Genomic DNA, 15202 nt, shown 5'->3' on the forward strand with positions numbered 1-15202 from the left:
CCCCTCCAACAGTAGCACATGTGCTCCCATGGGTGCCTGATAGAAAGTAGGAACATGTGTTTATTAGCCAGGTGGGCCCCAAATGCTCTGACGAGGTGCAGAAAGAGGACTCTTTGTCACAGTTGTGATGTGCCCTCCCATTGCAACACATGTGCTCTGAACAAGTGGAGCCCAGGTGCTTTGCATGTAGGCGGACACAAGAGGGCCTCTAAGCACAAGTGTGGTGTCGGAACCCTCAAGGCTACCGATGCATTCTGGCCAGGTGTGTCCCAGGTGGTCTGACTATAGACAGCAACAGAATTATCCCCAGCACCGTTATAGAGACGCCCATCCAACTGATGTGCTCTAGCAGGATGGGACCCGGGTGATCCGAACACAAGGAGGAACAGAAGTTTATTCTGATACATGCTCCTTCTTAGCGATGCTATCTCCTTCAATAGTAATAGGTATGCTTTGGCTGGGTGGGCCTCAGTCACTCTGTAGCCAGGAAGGAAAGGGCTCCCAGAACAGATTTCTGCTCCGTAGAGCTGATCTTCCTTCATTGCAACAGGGATACTATAGGCTGGCAGGACCTGGTGCTCAGGTCTAAGCCCCTCCTAGAATAAGTTGTGGTTCTGAGTGTTCTCAGCCCTTCTGCACATTTCAATGCCCCCTGACAAGGAGCCAGGGTTTGGGACAGACACAATGACTGCAAAGATGCCACTACCCAAAGGGGCTTAGATATTGATGGTGCATGGCACTGCTGCGGTGGCCCTTTCTCTTGATTCCCCCTTTTTTTTTTTTTTTTTTTTTTTTTTTTTGAGACGGAGTCTCGCTCTGTCGCCCAGGCTGGAGTGCAGTGGCGCGATCTTGGCTCACTGCAAGCTCCACCTCCAGGGTTCATGCCATTCTCCTGCCTCAGGCCTCCACCTCTCAGGTTCAAGCAATTCTCCTGCCTCCACCTCTGTCTCCTGGGTTCAAGCAAACCTCTGTCTCCTGGATTCAAGTGATTCTCCTGCCTCAGCCTCCCGAGTAGCTGGGACTACAGGTATGCGCAACCACGCCCAGCTAATTTTTGTATTTTTAGTAGAGATGGGGTTTCAACATGTTGGCCAGGCTGGTCTCGAACTCCTGACCTCAGGTTATCTGCCCGCCTCAGCCTCCCAAAGTGCTGGGATTACAGGCGTGAGACACCATGCCCGGCCCTCAGTCTCTTTTAAGCAAGGATCGGGGGAGTGATCAGATGGCCCATATGGCGCTCCTGCTATTGAAAGAGCGCAGATGTCACTCAGAGAGTGACAGGAAGAGAAGTCAGTTTCCTCCTGCAGGTTGGAGCCGTACTTTTCCTAAGTGGCTGCACTTCTTTGAGGTGCAAGCGTACAGTGCTGTCTTTCTGAGAGCCCTGGCATGACACCAAGGGGAGGCCCCCTTCTGATGTAAACACTGAGCTTGCTGGGTTGCATAAGGCCTCTCAGGGGTGATCTAAACCTAGGGGGTAAAGGTGACCGTATTGCTCCCAGGAACTGTGTTCAGAAGATGCACAGGTGCAGCAGGAGGATTCCTGCCAGAAGCAGGAATGGAGAGGGCAGGGAGAAAAAGGAGGATGGTGGCCCAGGGGCCAGGCAGGGTGAGGCTTACTGAGGAAGTTGTCCGTGAAGAGCAGTTTGTGTGCTGTCTGACACTGAGAGTCTAGTAAGAAATTTGGAGAGGTCTCCTAGCTGCATGTTCCTCCAAGGCAAACCATGCTGGATGTTTGTGACATGTCATTGGAACACACACCAGAGAAAGGGTGTGCTAGAGCAGAGAGGGAAGACAAGGCACCAAAGGGCAAAGGGGAATCCCAGCAGGACTTTTGAGAGCTTGAGACAGCTCATGCTCTTTGCAGGTGCTTGGCACCAGGCGTGCCCGATGACATGGAAAAGCATTCAGGACTGTGTATTATAGGACCCCACATAACTGTCACCCCCAGATCGCCAGGTCTGCAGGCTCCTCAGCATCTAACCTAGGGGCAGCAACTAGTGCCTGTGAGTCTCCTAGCCCTTTTCTCTGGGGTTATTGGAGGTCAGAGGTCAGAGCGCCCTAGATCCTGCCAGGATGGGGCCCTGGCTTGCAGGAAGTCAGGGTAGGAGAGGTGGGGTGTGGCCAGCAGGGATCAACTCTGTCTTATGTCATTACTGGTGCACCCAGGTGGCCCAGCAGGGCTGCAGCTGCAAGACGCGTGCTCTGATGGGGAGGAGAGACCAAGCAGTGTGGGGTGTGATTTGCCCTGACCTCTTCCTTTCAGACAACCTCTGCAGAGGACACTAGTTTACCCCCACAATGTCCCCTTCCCATATGGTAGCTCAGGGTTACCACACACTGTTTCCTCCAGGGATCCCTCTAGGGCCTCTCAAGTCCTGGAACAGGCATATCTTCTCTGTGGCCACCCAGGAAGGTGTGGGTCCATAGGCATGAGGTGTGAGTCCAGCTGGGCTGTGATGGTTTCTGAGATGGGTACTTGGCACCCCAATCTTCCCAGGTCCTGCACCCCATACCATCCCTTCCAGGCAAGCAGATTTTCCCTCCTTTAACAAATTTTTCAAATTGCAAACAGCATTTAGGACTTTGCACCTTCCTCAGGTCACCCATGTGGGCGTAAGGGAGAGTCAGGATTTGACTCAGACTGTCTGGTTCCAGAGTTTATCCATTGATCACCTGACAGTGGTGATGCCTCATCATGTGTGTCACGTATTTACATTTTTAAATAGTCCTTAGGGTACTTAGCACCATGGTACACCAGTCATGAGAGCGTTCACTGCCTGCATCAGAAGATGCAGGGTAGAGAGCACCAATTGTCAGCACAACCATATTGGGCATTTCTCTGCTAAATGAGTCTTGCACAAACCACACAGCTGTCTGTGAACTAGCTTCTCCCAGGTACAGGACAGGAGACCACTTAGGTGCAAGATACACTCTGTCTTAAGAGCCTTATGCTCCAAGGACACCAACATCTCTTGTGACAATTCCATAGACCTACTTGTCAGGATCCTGGCTGAAATTGGCAATTTACTGATATCAAATAGTGCACTCTATCAGGATGGTAAATAGTTCCTTATATTTAGAACTCTTTTTTTTTTTGACAGAGTTTCACTCTTGTTGCCCAGGCTGGAGTGCAATAGTGCAATCTCAGCTCCCTATAGCATCCACCTCCCGGGTTCAAGTGATTATCCTGCCTCAGCCTCTCGAGCATCTGGCACTACAGGCATGCACCACTATGCCCAGCTAATTTTGTATTTTTAGTAGTCACGGGGTTTCACCATGTTGGTCAGGCTGGTCTCGAACTCCTGACCTCAGGTGATCCACCTACCTCGGTTTCCCAAAGGTGTAAGCCACGTGCCCGGCCTTTAGAACGCTTTAATTTTCTCTCAGAGACTATTTTGTGGTTGGGGTTGACGAATTACAGTTCGTGAGCTGAATTCTTTCCAGTCTGTTTCTGTAATGCCAATAACCTTAGAATGGTGATAAGAGTTTTCAAAGTTTGTAGAAAAGAGGAAAGGAAAAAAGGAAGAAAAACAGAGGAAAATATGCAACAGAGACCATATACAATCTGCAGAGCCTATAATATTTACTATCTGGTCCTTTACAGAAAAATTTGCCTCTTTTGTGATTTTCAGTGTATAAGTGTTGTACAGTATTTACTAATTTATCCTTATGTGTTTTATAAGTTTTTTGTATGCTATCATAAATGGTATCTTTTACATTTTAGTTTTCAGTATTCACTACTGGAAAATACAGTTGATTTTTATATATTCACCTTGTATGCTGGAACTTTGCTAAATTCACTCTTTACTTTTAGTAGTTTCTTTGTAAATTTCTTAGGATATTCTATGTACACAGTCATGTTTTCTATGAATAAAGAGAATTTTGCTTCTTCCTTTTTATCCTGTATGCCTTTTATTTTTATTTCTTACCCTTATATTTGCTATAACCTCCAGTAAAATGTTGAGAAAAAGTAGAGATGTAGACATAGTTTGCCAGTCCCTGATCTTAGGGGAAAAGTATTCAACACGGTATTGAGTGAAAGTTTGTGGCACATGCACTTAATCACTCAGAAGACATATCCTCTAATTCCCAGTTTGCTAAAAGATGTAAGATTGTGTTAATTTCTTTGCCCATTTTGTTAATTTCTTTTAGTTCCCACATCTGAGGGAGAACATGTGGTATTTATCTTTCTGTGCCTGACTTATTTCACTTAACACAATGTTCTCCAGGCTCTTTGCCACAAATGACATGGTTTTATTTTTTTAACGACTGAATAGTATTCCATTGTGTATATATAACCCATTTTCTTTATCCATTATCTGTTAGTGGACATTTAGATTGATTCCATATCTTAGCTATTGTGATAAGTGCTTCAATAAAGATAGGGGTGCTAACCAAGCACACAAGGCTTAATTAGCTTGACAATTCTTACACAAAGTGGAGATTTCCAAAAGACACCACATTCATTGAGTAAATTAGGAAAACTAAAACCTGCCTGGTAAGAATGATGAAGAGGCATATCTGTGGAGGCTTTGGATGTTGGTGGAAAAGATTAAAAGGAAAGAAATGTCTCCCTTGAAATTCTTAACCAAAGTCTCTACCTTCTGGAGTTAGACATCATATTATCCAAACAATTCCATATCAATCATTTTGTATAAAGTAGTACTGCATTGGTAGTGGCCCCATATATTACATCTATACCCACAAAATAATTTTTTAAGGACACATGGGTACCTCTGTCACTTGTCATCTGGTTCTCAGTGTTGACATGGAGAAACTTGTAATCTAAAAAACCTACAGTCTTATCTAACAATACTCAGGTCCTAGGGAAATATTTCTCTATATCTCTTGCAATGAGCCTGGTGTGGTGGTGCACCTGTAGTCCCAGATACAGAGGTGAAAGGATCACTTGAGCCCAGGAGTTCAAATCCAGCCTGGGCAACATAGCAAGACCCTATCTCTTTAAAAAAAAAAAAGGCAATGAAAGAAATTGAAAAGGAAACAAACAAATGTCAAGACATTCCATGCTCATGTATTGGAATAGTAATGTTAAAATTAGCATACTACCCAAAGCAATCTATAGAATCAATGCAATCCCTATCAAAATATCAATGACATTTTTCACAGAAACAGAAAAAGAATTCTAAAATTCATATAGAACCAAAATATCCCAAATAGCCAAAGCAATGCTGAGCAAAAATGACAAATGTAGAGGCATCACATTTCCTAACTTCAAAATATACAACAAAGCTATAGAAACCAAAACAGAGTGGCATTGGTATGAAAGGGGAAACGTAGACTAATGGAATATAATAGAGAACCCAGACATAAATCCATATATTTACAACCAACTGATTTTTGACAAAGGTGCCAAGAACATACACTGGGGAAAGGACAATGTCTTCAATAAATGGTGCTGGGAAAACTGAATATCCATATGCAGAAGAATAAAACCAGACGCCTATTTCTCACCACACAAAAAATCAACTAAAAATGGATTAAAGGCTGTAAGACCCAAACTAGAAAACTAGTAAAAGAAAACATAGGAGAAACGTTTTAGGACATTAGTTTAGGCAAAGATTTCATGGCTAAGACTTTAAAAGCACAGGCAACAAAAATATAGACAAGTGGCAATATATTAAACTGAAAACTTCCTGCCCAGAAAAGTAAACAATCAACAGAGTGAGGAGACAGCCTGTAGAATAGGAGAAAATCTTTGCAAACTATTCATCTGAAAAGAGACATATCCAGAATATACAAGGAACACAAACAACTCAACAGCAAAAACTCAAATTATCCAACTAAAAGGTGGTCTATAAATTGAATAGATATTTCTGAAAAGAAGATATACAAATGAACAACAGGTATATGAAAAACGCTCAATATCACTAATCATCAGAGAAATGAAAATCAAAAGCACAATGAAATGTCATCTCACCCTGGTTAGAATGGCTGAAAGAAAGAAAAAATAAATGCTGGTGATGCTGCAGAGAAAAGGGAAATCTTTTTTTTTTTTGAGACGGGGTCTCACTCTATTACCCAGGCTGGAGTACAGTGATGTGAACTCAGCTCACAGCAACCCCTGCCTCCTGGGTTCAAGTGATTATCTTGCCTCAGCCTCCTGAGTAGCTGGGATTACAGGTGTCTGCCACCACACCCAGCTATTTTTGTGTGCGTGTATTTTAATACAGATGGGGTTTCACCATGTTGGCCAGGCTGGTCTTGAACTCCTGAACTCAAGTGACCTACCCTAGTCGGCCTCCCAAAGTGCTGGGATTGCAGGAGTGAGCCACCATGCCCAGCCAGAGAAAAGGAAACTCTTATACACTGTTGGTGGAATGTAAATTAGTACAGCCATTATGGAATACAGTATGGAGGTTTCTAAAAAAAATAAAAATAGAATTACTGTATGAGCCAGGTATCCCACTACTAGATATTTGTCTAAAGAAATGGAAATCACTGTATAAAAGGGATACCTGGGAAGGGTTCCAAGATGGCCGAATAGGAACAGCTCCAGTCTACAGCTCCCAGGGTGAGCAATGCAGAAGACGGGTGATTTCTGCATTTCCAACTGAGCTTTGAAGACAGTAGTGGTTCTCCCAGCATGGAATTTGAGATCTCAGAATGGACAGACTGCCTCCTCAAATGGGTCCCTGACCCCTGAGTACCCTAACTGGGAGACACCTCCCAGTAGGGGTTGACTGACACCTCATATGGCCCGGTGCCCCTCTGAGACAAAGCTTCCAGAGGAACGATCAGACAGCAACATTTGCCATTCTGCAATATTTGCTGTTCTGCAGCCTCCACTGGTGATACCCAGGCAAACGGGGTCTGGAGTGGACCTCCAGCAAACTCCAACAGACCGGCAGCTGAGGGTCCTGACTGTTAGAAGGAAAACTAACAAACAGAAAGGACATCCACACCAAAAGCCCATCTGAATGTCACCATCATCAAAGACCAAAGGTAGATAAAACCACAAAGATGGGGAGAAAACAGAGCAGAAAAGCTGAAAATTCTAAAAATCAGAGCACTTCTTCTCCTTCAAAGTAATGCAGCTCCTTGCCAGCAATGGAATGAAGCTGGACGGAGAATGACTTTGATGAGTTGAGAGAAGAGGGCTTCAGACAATCGGTAATAACAAAATCCTCCGAGCTAAAGGAGGAAGTTCGAACCCATCGCAAAGGAGCTAAAAACCTTGAAAAAAGATTAGATGAATGGCTAAATAGAATAAACAGCATAGAGAAGACCTTAAATGACCTGATGGAGCTGAAAACCATGGCACAAGAACTACGTGATAGGATGCACAAGCTTCAGTAGCCGATTCGATCAACTGGAAGAAAGGGTGTCAGTGATTGAAGGTCAAATGAATGAAATGCAGCGAGAAGAGAAGTTTAGAGAAAAAAGAGTAAAAAGAAATAAACAAAGCCTCCAAGAAATATGGGACTATGTGAAAAGACCAAATCTACGTCTGATTGGTGTACCTGAAAGTGACGGGGAGAATGGAACCAAGTTGGAAAACACTCTTCAGGATATTATCAAGGAGAACTTCCCCAACCTAGCAAGGCAGGCCAACATTCAAATTCAGGAAATACAGAGAATGCCACAAAGATACTCCTCAAGAAGAGCAACTCCAAGTCACGTAATTGTCAGATTCACCAAAGTTGAAATGAAGGAAAAAATATTAAGGGCAGCCAGAGAGAAAGGTCGGGTTACTCACAAAGGAAAGCCCATAAGACTAACAGCAGATCTCTTGGCAGAAACTCTACAAGCCAGAAGAGAGTGGGGACAAATATTTGACATTCTTTTTTTTTTTAAATTTATTAATTTATTTATTTATTATTATTATACTTTAGGTTTTATGGTACATGTGCGCAATGTGCAAGTTAGTTACATATGTATACATGTGCCATGCTGGTGTGCTACACCCACTAACTCGTCATCTAGCATTAGGTATATCTCCCAATGCTATCCCTCCCCCGTCCCCCCACCCCACAACAGTCCCCAAAGTGTGATGTTCCCCTTCCTGTGTCCATGTGTTCTCATTGTTCAATTCCCACGTATAAGTGAGAATATGTGGTGTTTGGTTTTTTGTTCTTGTGATAGTTTGCTGAGAATGATGATTTCCAATTTCATCCATGTCCCTAAAAAGGACACGAACTCATCATTTTTTATGGCTGCATAGTATTCCATGGTGTATATGTGCCACATTTTCTTAATCCAGTCTATCATTGTTGGGCATTTGGGTTGGTTCCAAGTCTTTGCTATTGTGAATAATGCCGCAATAAACATACGTGTGCATGTGTCTTTATAGCAGCATGATTTATAGTCCTTTGGGTATATACCCAGTAATGGGATGGCTGGGTCAAATGGAATTTCTAGTTCTAGATCCCTGAGGAATCGCCACACTGACTTCCACAAGGGTTGAACTAGTTTACAGTCCCACAAACAGTGTAAAAGTGTTCCCATTTCTCCACATCCTCTCCAGCACCTGTTGTTTCCTGACTTTTTAATGATTGTCATTCTAACTGGTGTGAGATGATATCTCATTGTGGTTTTGATTTGCATTTCTCTGATGGCCAGTGATGGTGAGCATTTTTTCATGTGTTTTTTGGCTGCATAAATGTCTTCTTTTGAGAAGTATCTGTTCATGTCCTTTGCCCACTTTTTGTTGTTTGTTTTCTTCTTGTAAATTTGTTGGAGTTCATTGTAGATTCTGGATATTAGCCCTTTGTCAGATGAGTAGGTTGTGAAAATTTTCTCCCATTTTGTAGGTTGCCTGTTCACTCTGATGGTAGTTTCTTTTGCTGTGCAGAAGCTCTTGAGTTTAATTAGATCCCATTTGTCAATTTTGTCTTTTGTTGCCATTGCTTTTGGTGTTTTAGACATGAAGTCCTTCCCCATGCCTATGTCCTGAATGGTAATGCCTAGGTTTTCTTCTAGGGTTTTTATGGGTTTAGGTCTAACGTTGAAGTCTTTAATCCATCTTGAATTGATTTTTGTATAAGGTGTAAGGAAGGGATCCAGTTTCAGCTTTCTACATATGGCTAGCCAGTTTTCCCAGCACCACTTATTAAATAGGGAATCCTTTCCCCATTTCTTGTTTTTCTCAGGTTTGTCAAAGATCAGATAGTTGTAGATATGTGGCATTATTTCTGACGGCTCTGCTCTGTTCCATTGATCTATATCTCTGTTTTGGTACCAGTACCATGACGTTTTGGTTACTGTAGCCTTGTAGTATAGTTTGAAGTCAGGTAGTGTGATGCCTCCAGCTTTGTTCTTTTGGCTTAGGATTGACTTGGCGATGCGGGCTCTTTTTTGCTTCCGTATGAACTTTAAAGTAGTTTTTTCCAATTCTGTACAGAAAGTCATTGGTAGCTTGATGGGGATGGCATTGAATCTGTAAATTACCTTGGGTAGTATAGCCATTTTCACGATATTGATTCTTCCTACCCATGAGCATGGACTGTTCTTCCATTTGTTTGTATCCTCTTTTATTTCCTTGAGCAGTGGTTTGTAGTTCTCCTTGAAGAGGTCCTTCACATCCCTTGTAAGTTGGATTCCTAGGTATTTTATTCTCTTTGAAGCAATTGTGAATGGGAGTTCACTCATGATTTGGCTCTCTGTTTGTCTGTTATTGGTGTATAAGAATGCTTGTGATTTTTGTACATTGATTTTGTATCCTGAGACTTTGCTGAAGTTGCTTATCAGCTGAAGGAGATTTTGGGCTGAGACAATGGGGTTTTCTAGATATATAATCATGTCGTCTGTAAACAGGGACAATTTGACTTCCTCTTTTCCTAATTGAATACCCTTTATTTCCTTCTCCTGCCTAATTGCCCTGGCCAGAACTTCCAACACTATGTTGAATAGAAGTGGTGAGAGAGGGCATCTCTGTCTTATGCCAGTTTTCAAAGGGAATGCTTCCAGTTTTTGCCCATTCAGTATGATATTGGCTGTGGGTTTGTCATAGATAGCTCTTATTATTTTGAGATACGTCCCATCAATACCTAATTTATTGAGAGTTTTTAGCATGAAGGTTGTTGAATTTTGTCAAAGGCCTTTTCTGCATCTATTGAGATAATCATGTGGTTTTTGTCTTCGGTTCTGTTTATATGCTGGATTACATTTATTGATTTGCATATATTGAACCAGCCTTGCATCCCAGGGATGAAGCCCACTTGATCATGGTGGATAAGCTTTGTGATGTGCTGCTGGATTCAGTTTGCCAGTATTTTATTGAGGATTTTTGCATCAATGTTCATCAAGGATATTGGTCTAAAATTCTCTTTTTTGGAAGCACTAAAAATGGAAAGGAACAATTGGTACCAGCCACTGCAAAAACATGCGAAATTGTAAAGACGTGCTTTGTGAATCTGGGTGCTCCTGTATTGGGTGCATATATGAGTGGTTTTGAGTGAGATTCTTAATCCTGAGTTCTAGCTTGATTGCACTGTGATCTGAGAGATAGTTTGTTATAATTTCTGTTCTTTTACATTTGCTGAGGAGTGCTTTACTTCCAAGTATGTGGTCAATTTTGGAATAGGTGTGGTGTGGTGCTGAAAAAAATGTATATTCTGTTGATTTGGGGTGGAGAGTTCTGTAGATGTCTATTACGTCCGCTTGGTGCAGGGCTGAGTTCAATTCCTGGGTATCCTTGTTGACTTTCTGTCTCATTGATCTGTCTAATGTTGACAGTGGGGTGTTAAAGTCTCCCATTATTAATGTGTGGGAGTCTAAGTCCTTTTGTAGGTCTCTAAGGACTTGCTTTATGAATCTGGGTGCTCCTGTATTGGGTGCATATATATATTTAGGATAGTTAGCTCTTCTTGTTGAATTGATCCCTTTACCATTATGTAATGGCCTTCTTTGCCTCTTTTGATCTTTGTTGGTTTAAAGTCTGTTTTATCAGAGACTAGGATTGCAACCCCTGCGTTTTTTTGTTTTCCATTTGCTTGGTACATCTTCCTCCATCCTTTTATTTTGAGCCTATGTGTGTCTCTGCACGTGAGATGGGTTTCCTGAATACAGCTCACTGATGGGTCTTGAGTCTTTATCCAATTTGCCAGTCTGTGTCTTTTAATTGGAGCATTTAGTCCATTTACATTTAAAGTTAATATTGTTATGTGTGGATTTGATCCTGTCATTATGATGTTAGCTGGTTATTTTGCTCGTTAGTTGATGCAGTCTCTTCCTAGTCTCAATGGTCTTTACATTTTGGCATGATTTTGCAGCGACTGGTACCGGTTGTGCCTTTCCATGTTTAGCACTTCCTTCAGGACCTCTTTTAGGGCAGGCCTGGTGGTGACAAAATCTCTCAGCATTTGCTTGTCTGTAAAGGATTTTATTTCTCCTTCACTTATGAAGCTTAGTTTGGCTGGATATGAAATTCTGGGTTGAAAATTCTTTTCTTTAAGAATGTTGAATATTGGCCCCCACTCTCTTCTGGCTTGTAGGGTTTCTGCCAAGAGATCTGCTGTTAGTCTGATGGGCTTCCCTTTGAGGGTAACCCGACCTTTCTCTCTGGCTGCCCTTAACATTTTTTCCTTCATTTCAACTTTGGTGAATCTGACAATTATGTGTCTTGGAGTTGCTCTTCTTGAGGAGTATCTTTGTGGCGTTCTCTGTATTTCCTGAATCTGAATGTTGGCCTGCCTTGCTAGATTGGGGAAGTTCTCCTGGATAATATCCTGCAGAGTGTTTTCCAACTTGGTTCCATTCTCCCCTTCACTTTCAGGTACACCAATCAGACGTAGATTTGGTCTTTTCACATAGTCCCACATTTCTTGGAGGCTTTGCTCGTTTCTTTTTATTCTTTTTTCTCTAAACTTCCCTTCTCGCTTCATTTCATTCATTTCATCTTCCATTGCTGATACCCTTTCTTCCATTTGATCGCATCGGCTCCTGAGGCTTCTGCATTCTTCACGTAGTTCTCGAGCCTTGGTTTTCAGCTCCATCAGCTCCTTTAAGCACTTCTCTGTATTGGTTATTCTAGTTATACATTCTTCTAAATTTTTTTCAAAGTTTTCAACTTCTTTGCCTTTGGTTTGAATATCCTCCCCTAGCTCGGAGTAATTTGATCATCTGAAGCCTTCTTCTCTCAGCTCGTCAAAGTCATTCTCCGTCCAGCTTTGTTCCGTTGCTGGTGAGGAAGTGCGTTCCCTTGGAGGAGGAGAGCCACTCTGCTTTTTAGAGTTTCCAGTTTTTCTGCTCTGTTTTTTCCCCATCTTTGTGGTTTTATCTACTTTTGGTCTTTGATGATGGTGACGTACAGATGGGTTTTTGGTGTGGATGTCCTTTCTGTTTGTTAGTTTTCCTTCTAACAGACAGGACCCTCAGCTGCAGGTCTGTTGGAGTACCTGGCCGGCCGTGTGAGGTGTCAGTCTGCCCCTGCTGGGAGGTGCCTCCCAGTTAGGCTGCTCGGGGGTCAGGGGTCAGGGACCCACTTGAGGAGGCAGTCTGCCCGTTCTCAGATCTCCAGCTGCGTGCTGGGAGAAGCTCTGCTCTCCTCAAAGCTGTCAGACAGGGACATTTAAGTCTGCAGAGGTTACTGCTGTCTTTTTGTTTGTCTGCACCCTGCCCCCAGAGGTGGAGCCTACAGAGGCAGGCAGGCCTCCTTGAGCTGTGGTGGGCTCCACCCAGTTTGAGCTTCCCGGCTGCTTTGTTTACCTAAGCGAGCCTGGGCAATGGCGGGCACCCCTCCCCCAGCCTCGCTGCCACCTTGCTGTTTGATCTCAGACTGCTGTGCTGGCAATCAGCGAGACTCCGTGGGTGTAGGACCCTCTTAGCCAAGTGCGGGCTATAATCTCCTGGTGCACCGTTTCCTAAGCCCGTCGGAAAAGCACAGTATTTGGGTGGGAGTGGCCCGATTTTCCAGGTGCCATCTGTCACCCCTGGAAAGGGAACTCCCTGACCCCTTGTGCTTCCCGAGTGAGGCAATGCTTTGCCCCTGCTTTGGCTGGCGCACGGTGCGCTCACCCACTGACCTGCATCCACTGTCTAGCACTCCCTAGTGAGATGAACACAGTACCTCAGATGGAAATGCAGAAGTCACCCATCTTCTGTGTTGCTCACGCTGGGAGCTGTAGACCAGAGCTGTTCCTATTCCGACATTCTTAAAGAAAAGAATTTTCAACCCAGAATTTCATACCCAGCCAAACTAAGCTTCATAAGTGAAGGAGAAATAAAATCGTTTACACACAAGCAAATGCTGAGAGATTTTTTCACCAGCAGGCCTGCCCTACAAGAGCTCCTGAAGGAAGCACTAAACATGGAAAGGAACAACTGGTATCAGCCACTGCAAAAACATGCCAAATTGTAAGACCATTGATGCTAGGAAGAAACTGCATCAACTAACTAGCAAAATAACCAGCTAACATCATAATGACAGGATCAAATTCACACATAACAATACTAACCTTAAATGTAAATGGCTACAGACACAGACTGGCAAATTGGATAAAGAGTCAAGACCCATCAGTGTGCTGTATTCAGGAGACCCAACTCAGGTGCAGAGACACATATAGGCTCTAAATAAAGGGATGGAGGAAGATCTACCAAGCAAAAGGAAAATAAAAAAAAAAGCAAGGGTTGCAATTCTAGTCTCTGATAAAACAAACTTAAAACCAACAAAAATCAAAAGAGACAAAGAAGGCCATTACATAATGGTAAAGGGATCAATTCAACAAGAAGAGCTAACTATCCTAAATATATATATGCACCCAATACAGGAGCACCCAGATTCATAAAGCAAGTCCATAGAGACCTACAAAGAGACTTAGATTCCCACACAATAATAATGGGAGACTTTAACACCACACTGTCAATGTTAGACAGATCAATGAGACAGAAAGTTAAAAGGCTATCCAGGAATTGAACTCAGCCCTGCACCAAGCAGACCTAATAGACATCTACAGAACTCTCCACCCCAAATCTACGATATACATTCTTCTCAGCACCACACCACACCTATTCCAAAATTGACCACATTGTTGGAGGTAAAGCACTCCTCAGCAAATGTAAAAGAACAGAAATTATAACAAACTGTCTCTCAGAACACAGTGCAATCACACTAGAACTCAGGATTAAGAAACTCACTCAAAACCGCTCAACTACATGGAAACTGAACAACCTGCTCCTGAATGACTACTGGGTACATAACGAAATGAAAGCAGAAATAAAGATGTTCTTTGAAACCAATGAGAAAAAAGACACAACATACCAGAATCTCTAGGACACATTTAAAGCAGTGTGTAGAGGGAAATTTATAGCACTAAATGCCCACAAGAGAAAGCAGGAAAGATCTAAAATTGGCACCCTAACATCACAATTAAAAGAACTAGAGAAGCAAGAGCAAACACATTCAAAAGCTAGCAGAAGGCAAGAAATAACTAAGATCAGAACAGAACTGAGGGAGATAGAGACACAAAAAGCCCTTCAAAAAATCAATGAATCCAGGAGCTGGTTTTTTGAAAAGATCAACAAAATTGGTAGACTGCTAGCAAGACTAATAAAGAAGAAAAGAGAGAAGAATCAAACAGATGCAATAAAAAATGATAAAGGGGATATCACCACCGATCCCACAGAAATACAAACTACCATCAGAGAATACTATAAACACCTCTATGCAAATAAACTGAAAATCTAGAAGACATGGATAAATTCCTCGACACATACACCCTCCCAAGACTAAACCAGGAAGAAGTTGAATCTCTGAATAGACCAATAACAGGCTCTGAAATTGAGGCAATAGTTAATAGCTTACCAACCAAAAAAAGTCCAGGACCAGACGGGTTCACAGCCAAATTCTACCAGAGGTACAAGGAGGAGCTCGTACTGTTCCTCCTGAAACTATTCCAATCAATAGAAAAAGAGGGAATCCTCCCTAACTCATTTTATGAGGCCAGCATCATCCTGATACCAAAGCCCGGCAGAGACACAACAAAAAAGAATTTGAGGCCAATATCCCTGATGAACATTGATGCAAAAATCCTCAATAAAATACTGGTAAACTGAATCCAGCAGCACATCAAAAAGCTTATCCACCGTGATCAAGTGGGCTTCATCCCTAGGATGCAAGACTGGTTCAACATACGCAAATCAGTAAATGTAATCCAGCATATAAACAGAACCGAAGACAAAAACCACATGATAACTCAATAGATGCAGAAAAGGTCTTTGACAAAATCCAACAGCCCTTCATGCT

At 42.7% G+C, this 15202-nt stretch overlaps 1 protein-coding gene across 1 annotated transcript; it reads left to right on the top strand.

The window, feature by feature from the left end:
- The first annotated feature begins 726 nt into the window (after positions 1-726).
- On the top strand, positions 727-1218 carry LOC129020802 (putative uncharacterized protein encoded by LINC00269). Its single transcript, XM_054465627.2, has one exon. The coding sequence runs from the start codon at positions 727-729 to the stop codon at positions 1216-1218; it is 492 nt and encodes a 163-aa protein (XP_054321602.2).
- Positions 1219-15202: the final 13984 nt, after the last annotated feature.

This window comes from Pongo pygmaeus, chromosome 20, assembly GCF_028885625.2.
Source record: "Pongo pygmaeus isolate AG05252 chromosome 20, NHGRI_mPonPyg2-v2.0_pri, whole genome shotgun sequence".
NCBI classification, from domain to species: Eukaryota; Metazoa; Chordata; class Mammalia; order Primates; family Hominidae; genus Pongo; species Pongo pygmaeus.